General features: G+C 42.1%; 1 protein-coding gene across 5 annotated transcripts in view; it reads left to right on the top strand.

The window, feature by feature from the left end:
- The window catches only part of LOC105474942 (dipeptidyl peptidase like 6), a 1,161,442-nt gene that overhangs the window by 690,053 nt on the left and 447,992 nt on the right, over positions 1-23,397 (top strand). For all 5 annotated transcript variants that reach the window (XM_011729883.3, XM_011729885.3, XM_011729882.2 and 2 more), the window contains exon 2: positions 21,583-21,697. In XM_011729883.3, the coding sequence (XP_011728185.1) occupies positions 21,583-21,697 (115 nt within the window). The remainder of the gene's footprint in view (positions 1-21,582; positions 21,698-23,397) is intronic.

Here is a 23,397-nt window from a genome sequence, read left to right as displayed (position 1 = left end):
GGTAACGTATTTGGTTGAGGATCTACTAACTATAAATAATCATGTGAGAATTTGGTGAGCTATGGTAATGAATATGACGTGAGATGACTTTGGAGGAGTTTACGGTTCCGTAGTAGAGACAGACACGTGTAGAAAATCCTGTATTGGTTTTATTCCTTGTTGACCGTAGTGCTTTTGTGGGGTGTATCTCATTAGAATGTTATGGCTGGGACATACGAGTGGAAGGTTTCTTTAATGTCTGGTTTCTACATAGGTGAGACACAGCCTTACTGTATTGTTCTCCAGAGGGGCAAACCATCCAAGACTATTTTAGAATTAAGGACTTGCTGCTCTGGCTACTTGGTCACTGTTGAGAGGATGTGTTGGAATGACATATAAAACCATGAGATGATGGTTTTGGAAAAACATCAGCCGAGTAGGTTATTTGGTACTCTGCCAAAAAACAACAACAACAACAACAACAAAAAACTGAGCCATAAATATTCAAAAACGTTTGTATACATAGAACACAAAATTCCCAGGGAATTATTTGTTTCCTACCCTAGGAGTCAAATGTGTTTGTTTAGAGTGATGTGTAAGACTTTCTGACCCTCCCTGAGGATTACCAATTCTTCTAACAATGCCCTTTATTAGTGCATCAGTGCTAGTAGCTTTCTTTTCATCAGAAATAATTTTGGTGAGGGTGTCTATGCACACAGAAATAGCAACTAAGATCATTAATATTTTATTGTTGGAAGCAATTTTATTTTATAATCACATGTTCATTTGATGTTTTTAGTTTTCTGCTTCTCTCACATAAATGCATGGTGTTGAGAGAGACAAGTATTTTTTGTCTCTAATATCTTAAAAATTAGGAATATGTACATTCTGCATTGTTTTGTATTCACAAAATAGTTTTGAAAAAGCTTGAGATTAAGTGAAATTTGTATGTTTTTAACCATAGTTGTTGTGGGACAAATTTAAGCTTTATCTCTTGGGTTTATATGTGGTTGACATATTGATGCATGTATTCTCTTTATTCTGTAGGCCTTCTTTTTTCCTTAGAAATAAAGTCACATTCAGTAGTTAAATAATACTTTACTCAAAAGTACAGTGATTTTAAAATAAGCTTCAACTGTCAGAAGAGGCTGAACTTGACTGAAATATGCACTCCTAACCGAATATTGCACATTCATCTTAGCAGAAGTTATCATAAACATTTAAATATTTGCACTTGGTATTTAGACATTGATTTTCACCAATGACTGAATAGATATAAAGCCCATTTTTCTTCTTTAGCCCACATGAATATCAGTTCAGTTTGTTTGTTGTTTCTTCTGGGTGATTCACAGATGAATGCCTAGTGTCTTCATGTGCAAGCTGTTCATGGAGGGAAGCCACTTTTCTATTGCCTCTGTAACCATTGCAGGGCCTTCAATAGCAGCCTTCAGACACTAGGTGTGCATTCAGCACTGGAATAAATAGGATAGCCAAGGGTAGCTAATTATTTTCAGGTTAATTCCTAAAGAGTTAATTTGCATTGCCTTGCCCAAAATCAAACCAGCAGAGCGTTTTATTAAGCAAGCCTTTTGTGTGAGTGGCATGGAAGCACTGAATCAGTTGCTGTATCTTTTAATCCACATTATCAGCATTTTCAGCTTTATATTAATACACTGACTGAGGAACTTTATTTAAAAGAGTCCTAGGTAAATTGATAGCTCTATGTTCCAAATTTTTCTGAATAAGAAAACAGTGATCTGCTGGATGAAAAAGGCAGTTCAGAATGTGACGTAACTTCTGTTGAAAGATTTTTGTTGAAAATTCCTCACAGACTTTCATAAAATATTTCAACACTCTTATTTTTAAAAAAAACCTTGAAAAGTCAGAAATCAGTTAGAATCATTGACTTCTAGACATAGAAAAATCGGTTTAAATTTTTATTTATCCCGGATGTCTTCTTTTTTAGCATAATACACCTAAAACACATATTCCACTAGCATAGAGTGATTGAAGGTATTCAGAGGAAGATTGCATTTTAAAGCTATAAAGAACTTGTAAGAATAAATGTGGGAAACAGCATGCAGATTTCTTAAAAGAACTAAAAAGAGCTGGATTGCCATTCGATCCAGCAATCCCAGTGTTTGGTGTCTACCCAGAGAAAAAGAAGTCATTATATCAAAAATACATCTGCATGCGTATGCTTACTGCAAAAAATTTCACAACTACAAAGATATGGAATCAACCAATGAGTGGGTCAGGAAGATGTGGAATCTATACAGCCATAAAAAGAATGAAATAATGGCTTTTGCAGCAACTTGGATGGAGCTGGAGGCCATTGTCCTAAGTGATGTAACTCAGGAATGGAAAACCTAATATTGTTATGTTCTCACTTACAAGTGGGAGCTAAGCTATGGGTATGCAAGGCGTACAGAGTGGTATAATAGATTTGAAGACTCACAAGTGGGGAGAGTGGGAGGGGTATGAGGGATAAACAGACACATATTGGGTACAACGTTCATTATTAAGATGATGGGTGCACTAAATGCTCAGACTTCAGCACTGTACAGTTCATCCATGTAACCAAAAACCACTTGTACCTCAAAAGCTACTAAAATAAAATAAAACATAAAACAAAATGAAAAGAATATGTAGCCTACTTCCTTAGGTTTTGTAGTCAAAGAACCTCTGATTTAGAATCTAAAAGGCCAGGCCTCAGGTCTGATTCTGCTACTTTACATCCGTGTGACCTTGGGCAAGTCCCTTAACCTCTCTGAGTTTCTGCTTCTTAATCTGTAAAAAAAAAAAAAAAAAAAAAAAAAAAGCATAATTTGTCTTATCCTTGTTTTGATCAAATGAAATGAGTTCTGGGAAATCCATCCAGCTGGGCAGTGGAATCCAGGTTTGAGCACAGCAGGGCCTAACGAATTTGCTGATGCTTTTCTGACCACCTAGCTACACAGCTAGGTGGGCAGCCAGACCTACAACCCAACCCACCTCTGCCAAGGCCCAGCCTTTCCATTCACGTTTCAAGGGAAGAAAACATCACATGTATTGGAAAGCATAGTGCCTCTCTTTCTTGATTGTTGGAGTTGGGACTCTCAACATTGTGCTTCACTACTACAGAGCATCGCTTTTAAGGCACAGCCACATAAAACAACCCCCTTGGGTAACACGTTCAAGAGGCTTCCTGAACTCAGGAGGCAATCTGGGCAGGCTTACAGCTGTGTGACAACACAAACGCTGTTCATTTGAGCATTATCAGGAAGATGTGTAACTGTCGTGGTTGAATATGGAGAAACAGGTGCCAGCCTCAGAATGGCTACCCAAGTCAAGGTGGACCCAAGGCTAATGTGGAGACCACATTCCTCCCTGGAGTGCCGGGGTTAGGCAGGGGCTAGACGAGGTGCAGTGAGGCCGATGAAACACAGCAGTACCACATGTCTTGAGTCACATCAGCAATGCAGGTCGAGCCCGTCACAGACCTTTCAGATGGAGCTGGAGCTGGGTATTATGTCACAGTCCTGGCATTTATTATGGTCACCTCCAACACAGAGGGTTCCTGACCTGGTGCTGTCTGGTTTCTGGAATACAGGCCATCCTTCCTGACATTCTAAAGCCTGCTGCCCACCCCCAAAGAGTCAGACAGCAAGTTTCCATCCACCCTCCCAGTTCTCAGCCTTTGAAGGTGAGAAGCTCCTCTTCTTGGGGCTGCTGTCAGAATCTCAGCGTTCTGCACTGCTGCGCTCGCCTTCAGTCCCCAGGCTCCTCGACAGCCTTAGATGCTTAAACAGGCTGCTGCATCTCATCTCTGGACCAATGCTTTCGTTTTCAGGCACTGGGTTAGTTTAATGATGCAAGTCAATTGAGGAGGCTTGGTGTTATAGAGATGCCCTTTGTATGTTTACTTGAACTTCTTGCATCAGTCAGTTCAGGCTGTTGTAACAGAATACCACAGACTGCGCAGCTTAAGCAGCAGCAATGTATTCCTTATGATTCTGGAGGCTGGGGAGTCTGAAGTCAGCGTGCTGGCGTAGTCAGGTCTGGTTAGTAGATGGCTATTTTCTTGTTGTGTCCTCACATGGCAGAGAGCGGAGAGCAGGCTCTTGAGTCTCCTTGGAAGGGCCCTAACCCCATTCACCCTCATGACCTAATTACCTCCTGAAGGCCCCCCTCCTAGTGCTGTCACACTGGGGAGTTAGGATTTCATTGTATGAATTTGGGGAGACACAAACGTTCAGCCCATAGCACTTCCCCAGCTGTGCAACACAGGTGCCCTTTGGTGTTGTTTGCATAGGTCATGTCTGCTGATAGCCACCGTGTGTTGACTGCCTGCTTGGTGCTTGGAACTCTGGTAGAGGCTCTTTATGTTGTCTTTAATTCTCACTTCAGTGCTGCAAGGGCTGTGTTATTCCCAGATGACATCTGAGCTTCCAGGAGTTTAATGGATGGAAGCTCAGCTGGCACATGGTGGAGGCAAACCCAGGGATGTCTGACTCGTTGGAATGTTTCTTTCATTAAGTTAAGTCTTCCATTCAGGAAACCAATATTGTGAGTTCAATGTGTGAAAATGTCACTAGGCTCCACGGTGCTAGAGAGGTGGATCCTAATGATGTCCTGTGCTCACGGCGCTTACTTTGATTAGCACCCAGAGAGAAGACAAGAGCAACACTGGTTGTGTTCAGATGAAAGACAGTGCACCTCAAGGGAAGTGTTGGTGAAGTCCTCAGAGGAAGGAGGAAAGCGAAGGCCTGTGTTCAGAACACCATGATGCCCTGAGAGCAGCTGCTAGGGTCACTTGTTGGGAGCCACAGGCCACCAGGGGGAAGCGCCAAGGCCATCCTTTAAGATGCAGTTACGTCATTACTGAGCAGCACCAGCTCAGGGCTGCTCCAGCAAGCCTAGGCCCACCCTGCTTCTCTGTGCCACTCCCCAGGGCCTGCTGCACACCGCCCACAAAAGGCAGGCGGATGGTGGAATACTCCAGACCCCCAGCTCCAAGGGTTCAGATAGTGGCTGTTGTCAAAACCTCATGTCAGGTTCTGTTTTCCTTCTCCCTTTCTTTTTTTTTTTTTCTTCTTCTTTTTTTTTTTCCAAGACAGAATCTCACTCTTGGTGCCCAGGCTGGAGTGCAGTGGCGTGATCTCGGCTCACTACAACCTCTGCCTCCTGAGTTCAAGCGATTCTCCTGCCTTAGCTTCCTGAGTAGCTGGGATTACAGGCATGCGCCACCATGGCTAATTTTTGTATGTTTAGTAGAGATGTGGTTTCACCATGTTGGTCAGGCTGGTCTGAAACTCCTGACCTCATGATCCACCCACCTCAGCCTCCCAAAGTGCTGGGATTATAGGCGAGAGCCACTGCGCCCGGCCTTTCCTTCTCCCTTTCTTACCCCACTTCATTGGAATTGGTATTCAGCACCTTCCTTTCCTCCCGGTGTCTGCCCTGTGATCCAGGACAGCGCACAGCTCCTGGTAGCCCTGGGCTCTATGGTTTCAGGCTGGGCTAATCTGTTCCAGTACCCTGATCTCAGCCTGGCCCAGTTCTATGGCCTCTCCACCCTCCACTTCCCTTGGAAGAAAAAAATGGGGGTAACAGTAAGGAGGTGCTCTGAGTAAAGCAGTTTCCAGGTCCAAAATAATTCAGAGAAATGAAGAGCAAAAATCACAGTACAAGTAGTTTAGCTTTTTCTCAGTTAATCTGCAATAATATTAAATAAAGCTAGTTTTAAGTATTTAAGCTCTAATGAATTCCATGTACTAAGTTGGCTGGCTGTTTTTTAATACATATTATTTGAAGATTCTCTTGAAAATTGCTTGTATCATGCTGCTATGTTACAAGAACATAGTTTTCATGCATTCTGGTATGGAATGTGTATGTTGCTGTCACTTATTTAATAATCATAGTCACAATCAATCAGTACAAATATTTATGGCCCTAAGTACCCTGAGATCTGTTGCTTGACACATGTCTGAACATTTTGGACAAAAAGAGGCCAGTTTGGGACAATGAGATGGCCTTTTAATAGAGAGATTTTTTTTTTCTTAACAATGATCTAGGGGTTTTTGGGGGGAAACACACACCCCCTTCTCCATGGGGACTGAAAATGCTCTTGTCCGTGTGTTCTGTCACAAGCAGATGAACAGGCTTTCAGCACCAGCACTGGATTTTATAAGGCATTGAGTTTGGTTATCATCATTATTGCTTTTACCAGTTTATTTATTCATTATGGTGCTGGCCACAAAGCTTATGCATGCTGAGCATGGGTTTCAAGTTTTGAGTTTTGCTGAAACATTCAAGACACAGACGTGGGCATCACAGGTCGTGAGTTCTGTTTGACAATGATGCCACTGATCACCCATGTTGCTTCTGACTTGGTAAAAGAAAAATTGTACTTAGGAAAAGCTGCCCTCATATAACGTGTATTTATACGGTAGTTAAATAAGGCCAGTCAAGGGCTGTAAGACAGCCAATCAGAATTTTGTTTCTAAATGGACATGTTTCTAAACTGGTCTATGACGTGCTGATGGACAGAATTTTGCATTTGAAAAATTGCCATCACAAACTCTTGAGCCTTCCATTAGCAAACCAGTTGCGAGGGGCTTTACCAAACTGACTTATCCAGGTTACAGGTGTAACAAGTTCCTGTAGCTAATGGCTCTGCATTTTTTTTTTTTTTTTTTGAGATAGAGTCTCACTCTGTTGCCCAGGCTGGAGTGCAGTGGCAACAATCTCAGCTCACTGCAACCTCCGCCTCCCAGGTTCAAGCAATTCTCCTGTCTCAGCCTCCCAAGTAGCTGAGACAGGGCCTACAGGTGCGTGCCATCATGCCCGACTAATTTTTGTATTTTTCTGTTTGGTAGAGATGGGGTTTCAACCTATTGGCCAGGCTGGTCTTGAACTCCTGACCTCAGGTGATCCGGCCGCCTCAACTTCCCAAAGTGCTGGGATTACAGGGGTGAACCCCCCGCGCCCGGCCTCATACTTCATTGTTTATAAGTGTGTACTGGACACATTGCGAAACACGAACGTTCCCTGGTCCTGTCCCCAGAGACTCCAGTTCAGAGGGTCCAGAAATCTGCATTTGACCTGCACACTCAGGGGGTGCTAAGGCTATTTTTGTCCCATCATTTTGAGAAATACCTGAAGCTATTTCAAACAATGCTTCTCATAATGTCAATTAGTCTTCTCCTTCTGTCGTAGGAACTAGATAATTATTATTTCTTTTGTCCAAAATCCTTTGGATTATACAGATGCATTATATCTGGAGGCAGTAATTAAGCTCTGGCCTGGCCCACTTTCCTCCAGATTAGCATACTGATTACGCTGGCCTTTCCTTACAGGTCCAGCTTTCCAACAAAATCATCACTGTTTGCTTTCCTTTAGGCCTGCATGTTCTTTTCCTCTGTTACACAATGTTCGAAGTAAAACAAAGATTTCTGTCTTTCCTTTAGTGTTGTATGTGTCATGACTAAAATGCATGCCTCAGGTCTCGGTCTGTCGTAAACTGTGGTTATTTTTTTAAAATCCATTTTGCCTATAAGAACAATAAAGGCGTCATTAGGCTTTTTAAACCTATAACAATTTAAAGACATTGGGTTATAAAATAATGTTTAACCTGGATTGATAGAATTAAAGTACAACGTTAACAGTATGCATTTAGTTTAAGATAGAAACTTAGCCCTCTTGTTCCGAGTATGTACGACTTCATGAAAACCTAAATTTTGCTACTTAAAGTTCAGACTATGTTTTTATAGTTTCAGGTAGAAATTATTTGGAAATGTACCATGCTACTGTAAAAAAAAAAGCCACCATTAACCCATATTTTCTCCTTTTGTAACACTGCGGAGTTACAATTTCCACACAGATGACGTGCTTGCAGGGCCTTTAGATGCATGTGGCTGCTGGCTTTCACCCTAAAGGTCCAGACTGGTGGAATCTTCAGCCACCGCTTCCCCCTTCCCTCTCCGGCTGCTGCTGGCTTTGGGGTTGTGATCTGCTTCCCACTCTCCCTGCGTCTGACTCGCTCTTCCATTTTTCTCTCAGTGCATGGTCAATTCTTGTCTTCACATTTCTTCCCTTCTCCCACCTTTGCTTCTGAGCTGCTCCCCTGAGCTGTGGGGAGTGCGACTGGGATCATCAGCATTTTCGAATCAAGGTGCTCTTATCTTCGGATCAGCAAAATAACCCATCACAGAAACGACTGAATTAATGACCCTCCAGATAGCTGAGTGTCTTCCGCGTTTTCGATCAGGGCCTGCTTATACTCAGACATTTCTTGTTTGTTGTTGCTGCTTTTATGTTCGTGGCTGTTTCTGAGCAGAGAGAATTTATTTTATTTTATTTTTGTTTTTATTTTTTTGAGATGGAGTCTCACTCTGGTCACCCAGGCTAAAGCACAGTGGTGCAATCTCGGCTCACTGCAACCTCCGCCTGCCAGGTGCAAGCAATTCTGCCTCAGCCTCCAGAGTAGCTGGGATTACAGGCACACGCTACTATGCCCCATTAATTTTTGTATTTTTAGTAGTGATGGGGTTTCACCATGTTGGCCAGGCTGGTCTCGAACTCCTGACCTCAGGTAATCTATCTGTCTCAGCCTCCCAAAGTGCTGGAATTACAGGCGTGAGCCACCATGCCTGGCCGAGAATTTCATTTAAATTGTGGATTACTGGGCATTAATTATGTTTGTGTGAGAGAGAGTGGTAGAGGGACATTGACAGAGCAACAGAGACAGAGAGAGGAGAAGGAGAAGGAGGACGAGAGAGAGAGGGAGAGGGAAGAAGGGAGGGAGGTACTGAGAGAGATCACACCAAACTAATTGCACTTTCATGTGAGTCGCTGCCACAGGCTGCCCTGGGCCAACACTTTCCCATCAGTTTCACTAGTGGAGTTGACCTCATCGGAGCCTCTTTGCTGTCTTCTGTGAGGCTGAAGCCATGCAAAGTCCTGCATTTTCCTCCATCTACCACTAGGTCCTTGGGTTTATTATGGTCTGTGTTGGCTGTTAGCACCTTTGTGGAAAGATAAGAGCCACCAGTAATGAAGACTGAGTAAATGAGCCAGTGAAACAGAGATGGGGATGTGCGCCCAACAGGCTCCTGGATGATTATTGACGGACACGTGTCAGCTGCTAAATGTTATTTAAAACTTGTTCTTTCCATCCTAAAGTCATTTGTTGTCCTCCTGAATATGGAAATACAATGATTAGAAGGCTGTTTTACCATCCTGAGATATGTGCACCATTGATTTTGTAATTTGTTGCTACCTTCTACTTATAGGAAATGGTCCATGATACATAAAAGAAATTTATGTCAGAGCTTTTCACAGTGAATAAATATTAGGAAGAAAATACATTTAGACAATAGAAGGAAGCGGTGTAATGGGAGATCCTGCAGTCAGGTGTGTGTTGTTTATTTTCTCCCAATATTTTTTATAGTTGCTCTGTGAATATCTTACTTTTTAAGGTGCTCAATTCCACATTGGCCTGATATTTCACACATTTTAAGGCATAGTGGGAGAAGGAACCAATCCTGGCCTTTCTCTAGGCACTGATGTCAGTAGACAAACTGAATAATTAATATCTGACTTCTTCTAGAACTTATTTGAGGTGGCTTACAGAATCCTCCCCTGGCTTCCTATTGTGGTTTGGATAAAATGCAAGACCAGTGGCACAGTCCACGAGGCTGGGCCTGGTTTTGTTTGTGCCTGTCCAGCTTCATCTCAGATGCTTCACACCTCACTCCTGACATGTAGCCACACATGCGCTAGGTTACAACTGCTCCATTGCACAGGAGACCTGCCCTGGCTGCTCACCACCTCCTTCCTGTATACTCTTCAACTCTCAACTCAAATTCTCTTGCTCAGAGCGCCCTTGCCTGCCCCAACACCTCCGTAAAAGTCAACACATGCCCCATCATTATAATCCCTCATGGCACCTGGAATTCCTGTCCATTGTCCCACCTCACAGTGTCACTGGATTTGCCTGAGGTCTCTCTCTCCCACCGAGTGCAAGTGTAGGGGTGTCTCTTCACCATGTTAGGCCAATGCTCACTGTCACAGCATTGGGATCCAGTACATGTGGTTAACCACTGCTATTGTGAAATATTACAATGCAGAAACTGTGGAACCTGTAAACTCACAGCTTACCAGGTGAGTGTGACCTGAATTTCCTAATGTGAAATAACCCATCCAGGTCTAGAAACAGAGGACAGCCAATACCCCGCAGCTCTTGTACCTGGACTTCCTCTTTCCAGTGGCAACTTCTCTCTCCCCGCTGAGTTATGTGGCGTCTTGGGTTTCATGGAAATGTCTTTCTGGCTTGTCTTCATGGACTTACATGTGAACCACTTGCTGAGTGTGGTTTACCCACTGTGTGGAACTTTTTACAAATAGAAACATTCCTCTTATATTCTTTAGTGTCTGATCTATGTCACTTAAAATTATATTTGTGAGGTTCATTCGTGCTGTGCATGTCGTCAGAGGTTGTGATTTGCATGGCTATATGGCGTTCTGTTACACGGAATACACCACTCTGGTAGACAGACCAGTGACACCTCATGAAGATGTCCGTATCCCATTTCCTGGTACCTACGACTATGTTAGCTTCCCTGACAAAGGAGACTAAGGTTGCAGGTGAATTAAGATAGTGCGATTACTCATCAATTGCCTCTCTGCAGCCTATCATTTCTCTGATGCTATTTGTTTTTCCATTATACTGGACTATGTGAAAATGCTGATACCAGGCTAATAGTTGTTTAACATGGATGTGATGAATAGATTCCATTCTAGGCCAGCTATAGTTTAAAAATACTACAGCTTTCTTTTTGAGTAATTTGATACTTAAAATAGCGAAGACCTCAGGAACAGCCCATCCTCTTTGAGACCCGTGAACATTCTGCCGTGCCAACTGTCTTGGCTGGCATTTGCTTCCACTTAAATTAGCTTCCTCCTGTCACAGAGGGACCCATACTACAAGGCTGGTGGATGATGACAAATTTGATTCTTGAAAATCTGTTAAGGTAATTGCAAAATTTCACTCAGTTTCCCTGGGAAAATAACTATACCTACTAGTAGAATCACCAGCCTTTTCAAAGAAAATGTATACATCAAATTAGCAAATTAGTTATTTTAAAATTGTAAATCAAAGGCCTAGTGTGGTGGCTCATGCCTATAATCCTAACACTTTTGGAGGTTGAGGTGGGCAGATCCCTTGAGTCCAGTAGTTCAAGACCAGCCTGGCCAACATGGCAAAACCCAGTCTCTACAAAAAATACAAAAATTAGCCAGGCATGGTGGCTCGTGCCTGTAATCCCAGCTACTTGGGAGGCTGAGGCAGGGAGAAATGCTTGAACCCAGGAGGCAGAGGTTGCAGTGAGCCAAGATCATACCACTTACACTCCAGCCTGGGTGACAGAGTGAGACTCCATCTCAAAAAATAAAACAAAACTAAATTCAATTGTAAACCAAGAATGTGGTTGGAATTTCCACCTAGTTTTCAAGTGTAAGTGTAGGTGGCACATGCCGGAAAACATAGGAGCACGCCCCTCAGGAAATGCCTTCTCAGAAATGGCGCAGGGCTGGGGAGCAGGTGGCTGGACGAAGCATCAATGCTTGCTTCTTTGTGCATTCGGCTTCTTTGTTTTCGATTTCAGAAATCCACTCAAACTAGTTTAAGCAAGGAATATGAAATATCTCCTAAAGGTCGGGCGCCGTGGCTCACACCTGTAATCCCAGCACTTTGGGAGGCCAAGGTGGGCGGATCACGAGGTCAGGAGATTGAGACCATCCGGGCTAACACGGGGAAACCCTGTCTCTGCTAAGAAAATACAAAAAACTAGCCTGGCGTGGTGGCGGGCGCCTTTAGTCCCAGCTACTCGGGAGGCTGAGGCAGGAGAATGGCGTGAACCTGGGAGGTGGAGCTTGCAGGGAGCCGAGATTGCACCACTGCACTCCAGCCTGGGCAACACAGCAAGGCTCCATCTCAAAAAAAAAAAAAAAAAGGAGAGAAAGAAAGAAAAGAAAAGGAAGAAATATCTCCTAAAGTAGCAGGAGTGTATTATTAAATCCAAGGGAAAAATGCATCCAGGCCTCAGGAGGAAAAGTCCATCCAGAAATGGAAAGCCAAGAGGAACTCATTCTGTTTCTTTGAGCTTCTTACCTTTTTGCCTTTGTCCTTTGCTTTTCCTTCTCTTTGGTTCTGAGCCTGCCTTCTTCATTCCTCTCATTCTGTAAATCTGCTTTATTTCCTTTGGAATCCTTACACCATATGGCAGCCGGCACTTAACTTCCCTCCCCACCTTCCGTTCTCATGGTTCGTGACAGCAGCCAAGAACGACTTGGAATATTTTAATCCCACACCGCAAATCCTGAAGCAGACTTTTGACCTAGGTTAGGCCAATTAATTGTCTTTGGCTGAGGAGGAGAGGAGAGGGCTCACAGACTAGAAATGTGGCTTCCGGGGCCCATGGGTGGAGGAGGAGGGCAGCTGAGATCATCTGACTGGGGTACTCTTCGCAATGCCTCTGTACCATGCTGGAACATTGTACCAGGGTGCCAAGCCCTTTTTAAAAAGTGAGCTCAAATTATTTTAGTCTCTGCCATTCAATTGCTGGTGGTTCCTGCCTTTGAGACTCGTTTGTTAGTTACTTAATATTTACTGAGTGCCTGCAGGGATTTTTGACTTTGGGAAGTGATGTGTTGAGCATGCCAAAAAGCTACCCAGTATAGAAAACTCATCTCAAAATCGCCTGTGGGTTTCAGTGAGTCTATGCAAAAACAGCCATTATCTAAAGATGCCTTCAGACACTGTTATCATACACAGCAAGGTGAAAGATACAAATGCTCAATTTTAAATTCTGCGGCTTACTTCATAGCCATCTTTTCACTGAAAGGGATTTGTCTTGGGCCTGATGTGTTGGGACATGTTTTTCTGTGGATGATCGGGTCACAGTGCTGCTGCATTTGGAAATATATAGAACAACTTGATACCTTTAAAACATTATGTCAAAATAGAACCAAAGTAGACTGAGCCCTGAAAGCAAGACTAACTTACATTTTGAATCAATTTCATAAAAGAATCTATCAGGCCCTGTCAATTCAACTGAAGAGCCTAAAATAATTTGAACTCGGAATCTGCAGGTAAAAATAATCAAGAAGAAATGTTAACAGATAGCTATTGCATCAATAATTTGCCTGTTTGTTTGTTTTCTAGAAGGATTGACAGAGCAGAAGTTAATTCTGCAAACACAGGTTTGCTGACCTTCAAGTAAAGGGCTGACAGCTGCCTCAGTAAGGGTGGTGGATAGGATTTCTAAGTTCTGTGCCCTCACACAGCAACATCAAGTCATGTTATGTAAAACAGGCAACTTTAGAAGTTCCCAAATGTATTTGAGAAAAGTAGAGTGGATCACAGATGAGTCTGTGAGGCACGTATGGAAAGGGTGTGGGAGAGCCCTGGGAGAACCTGAGCAGTGAGACGTCCCTTCTCCACACGGAGGACGTGGTGGACACTGCCCAGCGGAAGAGGGGCACCTGCAGGTTTGTGTCTGGATGTACCGGAAGCATTATCTCCTCTGCTTCCACTAAGATGATGATGATGATGCGTAATTAATTGCCAGTCCTCAAAAGTTGGGCAGATCAACCAAAATTAACTTCTAATTAATGAAATAAACGGAAGTATTGGGGAAGGTAGGATGACATCGTCTTCCTCCACCACCGCCTCCCATTCCTGCATTGGTTGCTTCGGTATTTCTGAAAGGGCTGCTCAGCCGCCCACGCCTGCAGCCTCTGCAGTTATTAATTCATACCTTGTGGCCATATCCGTTATCCCATTCTCACCCCTACAACCAGCAAAAGCACCTCAGAAGTACTCACAAGAAACAAAGTGACAGTCATAAGGAAAGGAGCATCTCAGGGAGTGGGAGAGCTTCCCCTGCTAAGAGCATGCAATGCTTTATTGGACAATGAGTGAGGGTCCTCTTGCTCCAACAAGACTGGCTCGTGTTTCCATCTCCAGCCAGCATTGTGAATCCAAAGCAGCCGCTGATTTATACATATCCTCTGGAATTATTTAAAGCTGTCAATGACTTAACCTTGGGTCTCTATATCCTAGAAAAGGCCCCTTTCCATTTTGGGAGCGAGACATTGTCTTCTAGTCTTAATATACTTCTGCAGGCTGCCTGATAGCAGAAGAGATTGATTGGTTTAAAGATAGATTATTATGAGAGAAATAATTTACTTCACTTCCTCCTTCCCTAGTGAGAAGGCCATCTGGTTGACCCCTCTGCCTTTAGCTAAGGGACATAGAATGCACAATTGCCAGCTGTCCCCACTGTGGCTGGCAAGGCTGGACCTCAGCTGTCCCCCGGGGTCCCTGCCGTGCTGCCCCTGATTGCTCCAGTCTTCTCCTGCAGGGGTGTGTCTTTAGGAAGAGGCTTTGGTTGATCGTGAAATCATCCTCCAATCTCACTTCTGCTGGAGGTGACTTCTTCTGTCCCTTTTGCTGCATAAGGCAAGACTTACATTACATGAAACAAGCATGTCGTGGGATGTGTGCCTGGAACATCCACGGTGGTTACTGGCTGCTTGAGGAATGCCTCACTTTATTGTGGAGTCACAATTATGGATCCAATAGCCTGGATCAGTCTGCTTTGAGGACCCAACACAAGTTGAATTTCTGATTTCCCCTCATTAAAGCTCAGGATGCAACAAGAATTTGGAGGATCACAGGTTTTGGAATGTGACCACTCTAGTCCCTTCACTTTCTTTATCAAGAGTAGGAAATTTAATGCACTTTCGAGTTCCTTCTCTATTACGTATCGTATGTTACTAAAACATTACTTAGTGGTGATAGCAATAAATAGTAAATTAGTATCTTATGTTTCTATAATTTTGATAAATTATAGTGTGCTTTCAAATACATTTACATTTCATCATCATAACACCTAAGCAATCAGTTCCTTTTGTCTCCCACTCCTTTCCTCCTTGCAGCATTCAAAAATCATCTCCACCTTAGAGTTCTCATTTGAATCTTCTCCTCTTCATAAGGCACAAAGTCTGATAAAGGTAGCAAGGCAAATTCATGAGAGATATGAAGCTCAGGCCAAGATGAGATGTGTCAGATTTTGACACAGAGAGGAGAGAACAGGAATGCATTCCCTGATGGAGAAGCATGGGTTCTATCGGCTGTCGCTGGGGAGAAAATTAAAGCAGCCTGCATTCGGGCCCTCCCTGAATCAGTTTATAGACATTGCGGTGTCTGTAATTATTATCTTCATCTGTGTTTCTTGCACTTCAGATATACAATTAGCACACACAAAAATCAAGCTGTAATCACAGGTTACGAAGATAATAACATTGGATAAAGGTGAATTTGATGTGTCAAATGAAAACGTATAGCTTGGTTTTAGTTCATTGTTTGTTTTATTTTTGCCTGAGTTAAAAATAAGTGTGAGCAGCAGTGATGTCACGAAGGACAGGTTTGCCACCGACGCGTGTCAGTTTGCATTACATCTTGCAGGACCCATTGCTGCTTATGGCCTCATTCATGCACCTGGACTTGCATTAACTCTTTGCTTTCTGCATCCATCAGTGATCGCCTTCGTTACTTGTAAAGGCATTTATCCGTCCGTTCATCCACCCCACACACAGTCTCTGTGTGCTGTGTTGTCCCGGGTCTCGTACCAGGCATTAAGACATTGAACACAGGAAGATAACTGTGCCCTTAAGTAGTTCACCCCCTAGCAATGACACATGCGTGATGATAATATATGAATACATGTATTAAGGTAATATATATTAAATGGATAAATTAACAGTGGAACAGTGTTACAGAAAGGCACTCACAGAGTGTTGTGATCGTGTCCAGGGGGAAGAATAATGCCGATGAAACCAGGCAAGACTTCCTACAGTGTCCCAGGTGATATTTTAGCTGATAAGTAAAGACTGCAAGGGGATTTGCCTGGCAAAATGAAGATGAAGGGAAATTCCAGGAAACAGAAAAGTTGTAGGGTGTGTTGAGGAAAGGGGGCATGGAAGGGAAGGACTTGCTCCAGGAACAATAAGGTATGAGCGGAGTGGGGTAGAATCTAGATTTGGCTTAGAGGTAGAAAGAGGACAGACTTGCCATGTCACAGGTGCAAAGGGTGTTTTTTCCTTGGAAACAGAAGGCTAGAGCCTCAGAGAGGGCTTTACATGCAAAAGGGATACATAAATATATCCTGACACCTAGGTCTATATGACCTTCTCAAAATAACGCTGTTGGCTAATATCTTTCTATTGTATGCCCAGAATTCAGCTACTTCCCACCACACCCACCACTGCCACCCAGGACAGACCCCCATTAGCCCTGTGACTTGTTGGCCACTCCTGTTCCCACCCTGACTTCTGCAGGTGTTTCTTCTAAGCAGCAACCCTGGCCACCTTCCTTAGTGGGAGCCTTATTTACACACTGCTGTGCTCACACCCCTTTCACTCAGAGGTAAGTGGAAGCCTGCACCTGGCCCTCAGGCTCTGCACTCCCTGGCCCCTTACTGCCCCCAAACTCCTCTCTCAGAACAGTCACCTTTCTCTCCCACTCTGGCCACTGCCTCCTTGCTGTCTCCACTGAAGCCTATGCTGTCTCACAGGCCAGGCACCTGCCACTCCCTCTATCTGGATTGTCTTCTCAGATGTCAGCTCTGCAGATTCCTTCAGTTCTATTCTGATGTCACTTTGCTAGAGATCTCTCTGATGCAAACAGCTCTCAGAGCCCCATTGTCCTGCTTTTCTCTTCTCTTCATGAGCTGATCTGCTTATTGTTTGACCCTTCCCCCATTCCTGCACTTGATTACAAGAAAAAAAAATATGAAAAAAATGAAAGCCATTCAATTTCAGTTGATAAGAGTGTCAGTGTCTGTTTTATTCATTCCTGTATTCAAGGTTCTCAAAACCTAACCTGGCATAGTAAGATAAACATGTGTTAGATGGATGGATGTGGATTGACAGATATATGGATGGATGGATGATGAGTGAATGGGTGAATGCATATGGATGAATAGATGAATGGGGGAATGGATGGATGGATGTGGATGAATAGATGGATGGATGAATGGATGGATGTGGATGAATAGATGGACGGATGGATGGATGAGTGGATGCACGGGTGAATGGATGGATGGATAGGTTGATGAATAGATGGATGGATGGATGAATGGATGAATGGGTGAATGAATGTGGATGAATAGATGGATGGATGGATGGATGAGTGGATGGATGGGTGAATGGATGGATGGATAGGTGGATGAATATGGATGGATGGATGGATGAATGGATGGATGGGTGAATGGATGTGGATGAATAGATGGACAGATGGATGGATGAGTGGATGGATGGGTGAATGGATGGATGGATAGGTGGATGAATGTGGATAGATGGACGGATGGATAGATGAGTGGATGGATGGGTGAATGGATGGATGGATAGGTGGATGAATGTGGATGGATGGATGGATGGATGGATGAATGGATGGATGGGTGAATGGATGTGGATGAATAGATGGACGGATGGATGGATGAGTGGATGGATGGGTGAATGGATGGATGGATAGATGGATGAATGTGGATGGATGGATGGATGGATGAATGGATGGATGGGTGAATGGATGTGGATGAATAGATGGATGGATGGATGGATGAGTGGATGGATGGGTGAATGGATGGATGGATAGGTGGATGAATGTGGATGGATGGATGGATGAATGGATGGATGGGTGAATGGATGTGGATGAATAGATGGACGGATGGATGAGTGGATGGATGGATGGATGAATGGATGGATGGGTGAATGGATGTGGATGAATAGATGGATGGATGGATGGATGGATGGATGGATGGATGGATGGATGAGTGGATGAATGGGTTAATGGATGGATGGATAGGTGGATGAATGTGGATGGATGGATGGTGTGGGTGGATGGATGGATGGATGGATGGATGGATATGGATCACTGGTTAGAAGACTTATTCTTCTTAAAGAAAATGGTTAATTGTGAACATACTTTTCCATTTTAATGGACCTCCAAAGTATGCAGGTTGTCACAGAATAGGGAATATGTTATAGCCTCGCTTTCACCATGCTAGTCAAAACATATCTAATTCTACTGAGAAACGCACCTACTGAAACTCAGTGTGCCAGGGGATAACCTAGGGAGTTCTCTTGACTTTCACAGAAAGCAGAGTCAATCCGACTCAAAGTTTTAACAGTTCAACACCTGCAAGTTGGGAGGAAGTCTGAATTTGGGAAGCCAAATTAGATATTCAAAGAAACACATATTAGCCTGCATTCTAACTTGAAAATTATATCTATGCTGTGGCTGTACCTATTTAAAAGTTAAATGTGTATATAGCCCAGAAATAGAAATGAATATGAAAAAGCCTTAAAAAGTCAATTTTTTGGAGAGAGCAAGGTGATTAACAAGGTTTTTCATCACTTTTTTCCTCTTTAATTTGTTTCCCGTTATTGTTGTTACAATGTTGCTTGTGTAGTAAAAGAAAATTTCCTGCACCCTGAAAAACAAAATTTGGCAAATAAAAATGGAATTTAGTAAAGAATATCTTTATCCCTGTGGGTTTTAATGCAACAATGCTGCCTGAAAGACAATGTGATGCATCTGTACCTAAGAAACGATGCATATGATCCAGAATCACTCCAGTCGAGTAGGATATGCATCGATGCCTCTGGGTCATCTTACTGTGCATTTTTTCATTCAATAATATATACCAGATTGGTTTTCTGTGCAAAATCTTATCTTAGTCCAGTGGGCATGGAAGAAGCATAGTCTTTGCCCCCCTTTCATGAAGTGTCCTTACTCTCATTCATTTCTTTACCCACAGTACCAGCTTCCACAGTTTTGTATCTTTCATCTCTATCTTATATATGTCCATAGAACTTCTGCTGTGTTCCTCCTTATTAATGTCATCTATTTCTGACTTCCTCCCTGAAGGATCAGTCCCCCAGGATTTCCATGAGATGGCCATTTACCCTGCTCATTTCTGGGTGAAGCAGCCCTTTCTATTATCAGGCAGTACCAATTGTTAGACATCCTGAAGTTTCTCTGTTGCACAATTAGCCTGTGTTAAATTTCCTTTTGGTTCTAACTCTGCTTTCTGGAACATGCTCCCCAGTCCACGTGATATGCCTTCAAATGAGTGAGGATTTTAAGTATTTGGTATTTGAGGCTAAACACTTCCTTCAACTTTACTTCATGTCATATGTCTTACAAATATCTTAACTTATTTCTAAAACATCTTTCTAAATAATATTCTCTATGTCATGATCTGTAACAATATCCAGCCACTGTCAGATCATGAGTGTGTTTGGGCCAGGGAGGGGCTTATCACTGCAACATTCGTTCAAATGAACTTTTGTAAGTAAATCAGTCACATTATTGGCTGGTCAAGTAATTGATGCAAATCCAAAGTCCTAGGGTTTTTTTTGTTTTGTTTTGTTTTATTTGCATATGGACTTTGACCAATGCATCTATTATATAATAAATGTGTTTAAAACAGAATTTAGAAGTCTAGATTACTCTTATGAGAAACAATATTCAGGTCAGGCTCCGTGGCTCATGCCTGTAATCCCAGCTCTTTGGGAGGCTGAGGCCAGAGGATTGCTTGAGCCCAGGAGTTTGACCAGCCTAGGCAACATAGTGAGACCCTACCTCTACAAAAAATAAAATAAATAAAAATTAGCCAGCCTTGGTGGCACACCCCTGTAGTCCCAGCTGCTTGGGAGGCTGAGGCAGAAAGATCATGTGAGCCCAGGAGGTCGAGGGTGCAGTGAGCAACAATCACACCACTGCACTCCAGCCTGGGCTGGAAAAAATTTAAAAAAATTAAAAATGAAATAGAAACAATACTCAAAAGATATCAATTATTTGAGTTAATGAAGACAGCATTAATTTTATCATTCTGGTTCATGAATCAGATTTGATCTTGACATTCTGTTTTTAATGGTTTCCTTGGAATTTCATCTTAACCGTGTTTGAGGAATGTCAACTGGGCTGTGAAAAATTGCGTGCACTAGGTTGCTTGTATGAATAGTACCACTGAAAGATTCTTGCTAGTCACAGACTTGACAAAAAGGGCTTATTTTCTTTCTGAATTCGGGTGAAATGAAAAGCTGCTGAATTAGCAAGATCTAATTACTTATCCTTGGCCCTGGCCAGTGATTTTCTCCCAAAGAAAATACTACCTACTAGGAAATGAGATTGAATCAGTGTAACTTTCTGTAGCTATTTTGTTGCTCTTGGATAGTCTTACTTTTTAAGTTCTAAAAAGCTACTCTCTGATAGATGAATTAAGTTATAGATGGCAAATATGAAGACTTGTAGAAATTCTAAACTACTGTAGAACTCTTTCCTACTAAGCCTATAATGGCCCTGTGAATTTTTCTTAATTTAATAGCCAATATAGCCAATATTAAATATTTGGATGATATTGCATATTGTCTATTTTAGTTTGTAGCAATTTGATACATTCTAATGAACTTTTAATTTCTGATGGAAATATATTTATACATTGCATTGTCTACTTTTTGAGACCGTCTTCATTCTACCTCATTTTGGCTTGGTTACTGAGTTGCAATTATGTACACTATAAGAGGGTATTCTCCAGACTATGCATGGGTAGAAGTGGTCCCTTTGCAGTGTGACCACCTGTCCTTATTTACTCCTGTATAATTAATAATAATCATCTATATGTAACTATTATGTTTATTATTATTAAGCTTTCATATGATCCTTTTTGTCTCTCAAAGAATCACAGTTTCGACTAAAATTTATATGATTCCTCTAATTTGCAGCGATCTGAAAACTTGGTCGCTGCAGCCAATATGCATGATGAATTTCCTAGACTTATGTAGTCCTTAGTACCCCTCAGCAGTGTCTCCAGAGTCCCTCTCTCACCTGCCACTCTTGCTGCACTGCAAGAGGTTCTCTGGAATGGACTGAAACCTAGAATAAGGATAGGTGAGTTGCCCAGTGAAGAGAGACCAGGAAAATCTTGAAACCTTGAATGAGGAGTTTATATAGAAAAAATAAAAGCCTGAAGGCAGTGCGATGGGCAGAAGTTGGTGAAAATTGGCACATAGCATGTGCTAAATAAATATTTAAATTTGGTACTCTGAAATAGAAGTTGATCACATGGACGTAAAAAAAGGGAAAGATGACAGAGGACTTGGAGCTGACAAGTTTAATCCTAGTTGGATTGGATTCAATGAGGGTATGGAGTTTAGCTGTGGAGAAGGAAAGTTCCAAGATGACCCTATACTATAGAATCTGGTTTATCAGGAGGAGGAGCATTAGGTTTGCACAAAAGCTGTAAACATAATAATATCAGATTCTTTCTTGAGGTAACATTTGGCCATCGTACAGGAAAATGACAGCCCAAGGCTCTGGGGCACTGAAGGCAGAAGGGTACAGAAGGGAACTAATAGTAGCTTCAAGGATGGGAAGATGCCTCTCTCACTGTTTTGTGTCTTGGTTATTGATTTAAATGAAATATGTCTATTTGGCATATTTTATTTCCTTATTTCACTCACTGGGATTTTCTTTGTTGTTGCTCTTTTTAGGAACTGGTGGGGAGTAACCCTCCACAGAGGAATTGGAAAGGAATAGCGATTGCACTGCTTGTCATTCTGGTCATCTGCTCCTTGATCGTCACCTCGGTCATACTTCTGACACCAGGTACTGTATTCATTCTTGGAAAAGCAAGTCGCTGTCAGAGAAAAAGAGCATAATTTTACCTTGCAATTTTTATCTAAGTAACCACCTATTACATAATTTATTTTTCCCAAGTTCTAATTCTCGCTATGCCATATGATATAATATGGTTTCAATTTTAAAAATTCATTTTATATGTTTTGGATTTGTTTATAAAGGTGTTTACTACATGGAAATGCTTGGCATATATTAAAATTACATATACAATTACTTATTCATGCTTGATCAACTTAAAGACAGTGGCATAAATATAATGATTTTATATATTTCATAGAATTTCTGGACATTATATCAAGGGTGAATTAAGAAAATTATTAAAACAACATATGTTGAGTGTGAACTCAGGAGAAGGTGCAAAATAGGTACTACTGAAGATTACATAAAGTATAGACCAGTGTCATAAATCTCTCAGGGAAGAAAAGACACTAAAACCAACAGAAGAAACCTACAACAAATACAGATATATACATGCACTATTGAGTAAGCCAAAGAAAAGTGCTATTGGAGTTGAGAGGAGAAAGAGAAATCTTTCAAAAGAAAGTTCACGGAGAAGGTAATATGTAAAGTGGTCTTAATGGAGTAATGGTAGGAATTTAGTAGCCAGAGAGTGGTAGGTTTAGGGACAGAAGAAAGCCTTTGCCTATAAAATAGTAATATAGGGTCGGACGTGGTGGCTCATAGCTGTAATCCCAGTACTTTGGGAGGCTGAGGAGGGTGGATTGCCTGACATCAGGAGTTTGAGACCATCCTGGCCAACATGGTGAAACCCCATCTCTACTAAAAATACAACAATTAGCCAGGTGTGGTGGCAGGTGCCTGTAATCCCAGCTACTCAGGAGGCTGAGGCAGGAGAATCACTTGAACCCGGGAGGCAGAGGTCGCAGTGAGCCAAGATTGCCCCTTTGCACTCCAGCCTGGGCAACAGAGCGAGACTCCATATAATAATAATAATAATAATAATAATAATAATAATTATATTACAGGAGTTATCATAGGAAAACATTGTGGCCATAGATAAAACAGTATGCAACTGTTTCATCCATTCTTTTTATCATATTAGATGCCTATTTGTGTGGGCAAAAAAGTTTCAGTCCTCAGTAAAGAGATAGACAAGCATTAGACCCTAAGATGAAGAAAAAGTAGATATTATAAGGTAAAACCTTTTCCCACAGGTACAACAAATGTGGGCAAATTATAATCCAGGCTTAAACTATTACCCCAAAACCTAAATGAGAAAAGGGTGGTCTGTACCCTGATACCAAACTAGATAAAGATATCACAAGAAAACTCCAGACCAATAACCCTTGTGAAAATAGATGTAAAACCCTTCAACAAAATAGTAGCAAACTGAATCTAACTACATGTAGAAAGATTATATATCATGACCAAATGGGATTTATTCCAGGAAAAACAAATTGACTTCTATGAAAATCAACCAATATGTTATACCTGCATGAATAGAATAAAGGGCAAAAAGCACATGATCGTCTGAACAGACACATAATAAGCATGTGACAAAATCCAAAAACCCTTTCCTGACAAAAGACTCAATAAGCTAGGAAAAGAAAAAAACATCTTCAACTTGACAAGAGTCTATGAAAAACCCAATAGCTAACATCATACTGAGCAGCAGAAGACTGAAATCATTCTCCCTAAGACCAGGA

Source organism: Macaca nemestrina, chromosome 4 (genome assembly GCF_043159975.1).
Source record: "Macaca nemestrina isolate mMacNem1 chromosome 4, mMacNem.hap1, whole genome shotgun sequence".
Lineage (NCBI taxonomy): Eukaryota > Metazoa > Chordata > Mammalia > Primates > Cercopithecidae > Macaca > Macaca nemestrina.
The sequence above is the reverse complement of the archived record's forward strand: the minus strand, read 5'-3'. Positions and strand labels throughout refer to the sequence as shown.